The sequence below is a fragment of the Rutidosis leptorrhynchoides genome, chromosome 5 (assembly GCF_046630445.1).
Source record: "Rutidosis leptorrhynchoides isolate AG116_Rl617_1_P2 chromosome 5, CSIRO_AGI_Rlap_v1, whole genome shotgun sequence".
NCBI classification, from domain to species: domain Eukaryota; kingdom Viridiplantae; phylum Streptophyta; class Magnoliopsida; order Asterales; family Asteraceae; genus Rutidosis; species Rutidosis leptorrhynchoides.
In genome coordinates, this window is record NC_092337.1 from 133,677,282 (window position 1) to 133,684,779 (window position 7,498).

At 34.9% G+C, this 7,498-nt stretch overlaps 1 protein-coding gene across 1 annotated transcript; it reads right to left on the minus strand.

Annotated features, from left to right (window-relative positions):
- Window positions 1–3,024: 3,024 nt before the first annotated feature.
- On the minus strand, window positions 3,025–6,100 carry LOC139849034 (uncharacterized). Its single transcript, XM_071838711.1, has 3 exons — window positions 5,011–6,100; window positions 4,304–4,815; window positions 3,025–3,138 (listed from the first exon to the last, which is right to left on the minus strand). Exons 1-3 carry the CDS (start codon window positions 6,098–6,100, stop codon window positions 3,025–3,027), a joined length of 1,716 nt encoding a protein of 571 aa, XP_071694812.1.
- Between the last annotated feature and the right edge of the window lie 1,398 nt (window positions 6,101–7,498).

A 7,498-nucleotide genomic window follows, 5' to 3' on the forward strand; every position in this document is an offset into this window, starting at 1 on the left:
CCTAGACATCATCCACTTTACCGTAAATAGCGGTGAGTTCGTATAAGTCATACGTTATCTTTTGATCATAACCTTCACCCATTATGTGAGTATAGAAATACGACATGTTTATATATTGATAATATGATATTAATAAGTTTATTGTTATCGTATTAGTAATTCGATTATCTTTATTATTTATTTAAGTGTATATAAGTTTAGGTTTATTATTATATATATTATTGTATTTTATGAATTAATAAAGTATATGTATGTATAATAGGGAAAGGAATTAATTAGTTATTATAAGTATTATTTTGATGTTTTATAATAATAGTAACAATATAATATTAATGTATTTATATGTATTTATATTTTTTTACAGTATCTAGTGATGCTACTAATCATATAAATTTTTTATAAAAATAGATTTAATACACGTTTGTATTTATTTTGTATTTTCTTTATTATTTCTCTCGGTTTAGAATAATGCAAAAGTAAATTCTATTTAAATACTAATCGACCCATTTATTTAATTTTTATAATTTTTGCTTGTTTATAAAAGTATAGTAATCCCAAAAAAATTATAATTATTTTTATTACTGTTTAATATTTTATTACGAATTTTTCATAGTTTTTGTGTTTAATTAATAAGTAATTCGTAATTAAATATAAATAATATTCTAAAAATTCTAAAAATCATTTTCACATGTTCCTTAACAGTTCTAACTAATTTTTATACAATACTTACTGATCTTAATATTTTATATCATTTATATCTATTTTATCTATATATATTTGGTTAAAATATAGAATATATGTATATATATAATAGTAAATAAATTTTTATTTCAATTCTAATATTCTTTTTATATTAATTTAAAGTTATGAAAATATTTTTTCCAGTTTTTAAGTACATATACTAATTTTTATTGATTTATAGTATATATATACTAACCGAAACAAAAATAAAAATAAATATATAGCACAAGATATAAATTAATATTTCTAATTTAATAACTTATATGTGATTAATAGAAGCTGTAAAAATTATTTTTACTAATTTTAATGATTTATAACTATTTAATCTGATTTATATATTATTTTATGTAAACCGAAAGAAAAAATGAAATAAAAAGAAGGAAAAGAAAGTACCACAAATTTCTTCAAAATTTGGAGAGAAATATTTAGGGGTTGTGTGAAAAATATATGAGTTTTAGGTTGGTATTTATAGGTAAAAATGGTTGGTGAAAAGAAAAAAAAAATATAATAAAATAAAGGTGCCAATTTTGAAAAAAAAACATGTTAAAAATGTTTTTAATAAGTTTTTGTCTTTAAAAATATTTAGTCAAAATTCATGGGCTCATTATTTAATTTATAAAAAAAATCTTATTTTTTTATAAGTTAAAAATATAAAAAAATGATAAAACTAACTTATCATTTAATTAATTATTATGTTACTTATAGTTTTATATATAATACACATTAATATTAATATTAACTAAAGCTATTTTATATAATTAGTGTAAACTTTAGTTAACAAAACGTGTCGACTAAAAATAAATATTTAATCAACGTCGAATTTAATCATATATTACGTATGGATAACAACCCTAGGGGCAAATTAATCAATTCAAGTATGGAAATGTGAGGGTTGTTATAGTACCTCCCCGTTAAAGAAAACTTCGTCCCGAAGTTTCAATTAGACTTCTCGGATGCATCGGCGGTTGAGAAGAGGTGGGGATATTTCCGTTTCATTTGGTCTTTACGTTCCCAGGTACACTCGGGGCCACGCCGTGAATTCCAACGGATCTTAACAATGGGAATGTTGCTTTGTTTCAAGCGTTTAATCTCACTATCCATAACTTCTATAGGTTCTTCGTTGAAGTGCATTTTATCATCAATGCGGAGATCATCCAAAGGAATAACAAGTGTGTCATCAACAAGACACTTTTTCAGGTTCGAGATATGAAATACGTCGTGTACACTACTAAGCTCAGCAGGTAGTTCTAATCGATACGCCACGGGACCAATTCCCTCAGTAATCTTGAAAGGCCCAACAAAACGCGGACTTAGTTTGCTTCGTTTACCAAAACGAACGACGCCTTTCCAAGGGGATACTTTCAACATGGCTTTATCACCAACTTGGAATTCCAAATCCTTTCGACGATTATCAGCATAGCTCTTCTGTCGGCTGCGGGAAGTTTCCAATCGTTTCTTAATCTGTACGATCTTTTCAGTAGTTTCATGTATGATTTCAGGACCAGTTAACTGTCTGTCCTCTAGTTCATCCCAACATAGGGGTGATCTACATTTTCTTCCGTATAAGGCTTCAAAAGGTGCAACCTTAATACTTGAGTGGTAACTGTTGTTGTAAGAGAATTCAGCCAAGGGCAGATGCCTGTCCCAAACTTTGCCGAAGTTGATAACACAAGCACGAAGCATATCTTCCAATGTTTAAATGGTTCATTCAGTTTGACCATCAGTTTGCGGATGATAAGCGGTACTCATGTCGAGTTGAGTTCTAAGAGCAGATTGTAAAGTTTTCCAGAATCTAGAAGAGAATCGACTATCGCGATCAGAAATGATAGAAATAGGGACTCCATGTCGTGAGACAATCTCTTTGATGTAAAGTTGTGACAATTTCTCCATCTTGTCGGTTTCCTTGATTGGTAAAAAGTGTGCAGATTTAGTAAGGCGATCCACTATGACCCAAATAGTATCATTGCCACTAGAAGTCTTGGGCAATTTAGTAATAAAGTCCATAGTGATACATTCCCACTTCCACTGCAGTATATTTGGCTTTTGAAGTAAACCAGATGGCTTTTGATGCTTGGCCTTAACTTTCAAACAAGTAAGACACTTGCTTACATACTCAGCAATATCAAATTTCAGATTAGGCCACCAATAAAACTCTTTCACATCGTGATACATTTTACTAGAGCCTAGGTGAATAGAATACCTAGTCTTATGTGCTTCATCCAAGACTAGTTCTCGAAGATTTCCAAAGGTTGGGACCCAGATTCGGTTATTAAAATACCGTGTTCAGTTTCCCTTGAGTTCAAGTTGGTTTTCAAGACCTTTTAGTCTCTCGAGTTGGACACTTTCTTCCTTCAATGCTTCAAGTTGTGCTTCGCGGATTCGAGTTGTAAGATTAGTCTAAATAACCATGTTTAAAGCTCGTACTCGAATAGGTTTATTACGTTCCTTTCGACTGAGAGCATCGGCAACAACATTCCCCTTACCGGGATGGTACTTAAGCTCACAATCATAGTCGTTTAGTAGTTCAACCCATCGACGTTGCCTCATGTTTAGTTGTTTCTGATCGAAGATATGTTGAAGACTTTTATGATCGGTAAACACCGTGAATTTAATTCCGTAAAGGTAATGTCTCCATATCTTCAAAGCGAATACCACAGCTCCTAACTCCAGGTCATGTGTGGTATAATTCTTATCATGTTTCTTAAGTTATCTAGATGCATATGCAATAACTTTTTGACGTTGCATCAATACACAACCGAAACCTTGATTCGAGGCATCACAATAAACTATGAAATCCTCGTCTCCTTCAGGTAAAGATAGAATCGGGGCTGTGGTCAATTTCTCCTTTAAAATCTTAAAATGCAGATTCTTGTTCTTCAGACCATTCAAACTTCTTCCCCTTGTGAGTTAACTTAGTAAGAGGTTTCGCCAGAATAGAAAATCCTTCGATAAATCTTCGGTAATAACCAGCAAGTCCTAAAAATTGGCGAATATGCTTCGCATTCTTAGGCACTTCCCAGTTCTGAATAGCAGTGATTTTTGCTGGATCGACATGTATTCCTTCACTATTAACCACATGTCCAAGAAATTGAACTGTTCGTAACCAGAATTCACACTTGGAGAACTTGGCATACAGTTGTTGTCTCTTCAAGAGCTCTAAAATCAAACGTAGATGTTGTTCATGCTCTTGCTCTTCCTTGGAATAGATTAAGATATCGTCGATGAAAACAATCATGAATTTGTCAAGATAAGGTTTGCATACACGGTTCATAAGATCCATGAATACAGCAGGTGCATTTGTTAAACCAAAAGGCATAACAAGAAATTCGTAATGTCCGTAACGAGTTCGAAAGGCAGTCTTGGGAACATCAGTTTCCTTGACCCTCAGCTGATGATACCCTGACCTAAGGTTAATCTTCGAATAGATACTTGACCCTTGCAGTTGGTCAAATAGGTCATCAATACGCAGAAGTGGATAACGGTTCTTGATAGTTAACTTGTTGAGTTCTCGGTAATCAATACACATTCTCAACGTGCCATCTTTCTTCTTAACAAAAAGAACAGGTGCTCCCCATGGAGATGAGCTAGGACAAATGAATCCTTTCTCTAAGAGTTCTTGTAGTTGGATGGATAATTCTTTCATTTCGGATGGAGCTAGTCGATATGGTTCCTTTGCAATAGGTGCAGCACTGGGAGTTAGATCGATTTGAAACTTGACTTGTCTTTGAGGTGGAAGACCAGGGAGTTCTTCAGGAAAAACTTCAGGAAATTCTCTAACCACCGGAACATCTTCAATTCGTTTCTCTTCCGATTCGACTTCCTTAACATTAGACAAGGTGGCTTGATACCCCTTCATCAGGTATCTACGAGTTTTGATACAAGAGATGATATTAAGTTTAGAACCACTCTTTTCTCCTTGTATGATTAGGGTTTCACCATTCTCAAGAGGAATATTAATGGCTTTATCATAACACATGATTGCAGCTCTCAACGGGGTTAGCCAATCCATCCCTACAACTACATCAAAGCTTCCTAATTCGACTGGCAGTAAGTCGATCTTAAAGTTTTTATCGGCTAGAATCAGATCACAATTTTTATAAATGTTGTCTACTTTCATAACCTTACCGTTTGCTACTTCTACAAGGCGCTTGATTTCTAAGGCTTGTGGTTTTTCAGTGAATAAGGCACAAAATTCAGTAGACACATAACTTCTATCAGCACCGGAATCGAATAAAACAGTAGCATAGCAATTGTTAACAAGGAACGTACCAGTTATAACTTCATCTTCCTCACGAGCCTCTTCGGTAGTCATGAAAAATGCTCTACCCTTAGCATTACCCGCTGTTGCAGTCTTGTTCTTAGGGCACTGGTTTCTGAAATGCCCAACTTCCCCACAACCGTAACAAGTAGGCACGGTTGGATTAGTCTTTGCAGCTGGAGTGTTGGTTGCAGGCAGCACAACCTTACAATTCTTGGCTAAGTGGCCAATTTTCTTACACCTACTGCACTCAACAGTGCACCTCCCATGATGATGCTTATCACAGCGATTACATAACGGCTTTGTTCCAATATAACCACTTTTTGTAGCATCACTAACCCTTTTGTTTGAACCCTGACCCGAACTCTGAGCAGGCTCAAACTTCCTTTTATTATCAGCATCTTTTACTTCAGTTTGCTTATTAGTGGCAAGCTTCCTTCTTTTCGCCATTACCAAATTTTGAGCCATCAATATCACACCATTGACGGTCTCCTTACCAGCAGCTATCACATTACCCTGAATCTCATCAGGTAGACCTTCAACATAACATTCAATCTTCTTGTGTTCTGTAGGTACCATGTCGGGGCACAATGTAGCCAACTCTAAGAAACGGTTGGTATAAGCCTCAATGTCAGTACCCTTCACCTTGAGTTCCCAGAACTCACTTTCCATTTTCTGAACCTGATTTCTCGGACAATACTTGTCCGTCATCATTCTTTTTAGGACAGTCCATGGAATGGCATTTGCAGCATCAAGTCCCACAGTTTGAGAGTATGCGGTCCACCAAGTCAGTGCACCGCCAGATAAAGATCCTGTAGCAAACTTAACGCGATCAACATCGGTACAATTGCACATCCAGAAAATAGATTCAAGTTTTTCGAACCACCGAGTTAGTTCAACCGGTCCCTCAGTTCCTTTATAGCTTGGAGGTTTGCAGTTTGAGAAATCCTTGTATGAACAAGTTTTGGGGAGATTCTGTTGACCGTTGTTGCCATTGCTGTGGTTGCCCTGGGCGGCAGCTAAAAGTATCTGAAATTGCTTGGCAGAGAGAGTGATGTTGGAAATAGTGTTGTTGTCGTTTGTTTGCGCACCACCAGTCATTTTCTTCAATACATAAATAAAGTATTAATTGAAGAGTTATGGTGCTATAAATATAAGTTTGAAATTATGATTCATAATAATCACACAACACACACATATAGATATAGTGAGATAAGACAAGATTTTTTAAAAAAAACACTTGACTTTTATTAATAATGAATGGATAAATTATCCTTATTACACAGAAAATGATGAGTAAGCAAAGCCTTTATATGAAAAACACTTGACTTTTTTTTTATATAACTAAGTTAGTTGTGTTTAAGTCTCTTGGAGGGACTAGGGGTTTCAACAATAGGTGTCTTAGTTTCCTTCCTCTTTTGAGAGAGAGCTAAGACAACAGTGGGCTCAGACTCCTTCTCGGGTTCAGATTCTTCTTCTTCTTCAATAATTTCCTCCATGATTTCTTCTTCATCATCATCCTCATCATAGTCAGCATCAATTTGGGATTCTCCAGCAGGTGGTGAATATGGTGGAGTAGCGTGCATATAGACTGGTGATGCAGGCAGTGTAGTCGGAACATAAACTGGAGATGCAAGTGGAGTAGCATGTGCGTAAGTTAGTGAGTTGCCTGATCCTTCAGTTTCAGAATCAGAGATGATGATCGGATTACGTTTGACTGATCCTTCAGTTTCGGAGTCAGAGATGATGATCGGATTATGGTTAGGCATCCTAAAAGAAAGAAGGAAAGAGAACTAGAATAATTCTAAGGATGACATAAAAGCACGAGGTAAGATATAAGGGAAAAGCACTTAAAACTAAGGCATGAAAGGTTATATTCCTAAAGATTGCTAAGGTACCCTAACTAGCACATAAGGCACACATAAAATGTAATCCTGGTTCTCTATAACAATCCTGCTCTGATACCAATCTGTCACACCCCCCTAAATAGAACCGGGGTAACTGTGACTAACTAATATCATAACACAAGTGTATACGCGAGAACGACTCTAAATGAGACGTTTTATTTATTAAATAAACAGCGGAAGCATTATTCAAAGTTTTACATCATAAGAGTACAGTAAATGGGAAATGTCTAAATAACATGATAAATATGAATGATGGACTCCATACAAGCAGCAAAGCATACATCAATCATCTAGAAGCAAGTAGCAGCTAGCTCAATCATCACCTGAGACAAAACATGCTTAAAGTGTCAACCAAAAAAGTTGAGTGAAATTCATAGGTTTATAAATAATATCCAAAGTTTTAGACCACAAGATTTAGTTTAAAGTTGATCAATATAGATATATCAATCTAAAAGTGTTGTTTCAGTTTGTAATATCGCTACTAAATAATTTACCCTATGACACCTTGTACTGTCAGTGTCGTGGAATCATTATTATGTAACCAAAGACCAACGGTCGAATGGTTAGAGACGTTACTCTCAATAGGCCTACT

Excerpts from the sequence above, each read along its gene's own strand:
- LOC139849034 (XM_071838711.1), bottom strand. The coding sequence starts at position 6,100 with ATGACTGGTGGTGCGCAAACAAACGACAACAACACTATTTCCAACATC. Across the intron at positions 4,816-5,010 it reads GGAAGATGAAGTTATAACTG|CCGATAAAAACTTTAAGATC; the intron begins GTACGTTCCTTG and ends ATCTGATTCTAG. Across the intron at positions 3,139-4,303 it reads CATCTCCATGGGGAGCACCT|ACTAATCTTACAACTCGAAT; the intron begins GTTCTTTTTGTT and ends ATGGTTATTTAG.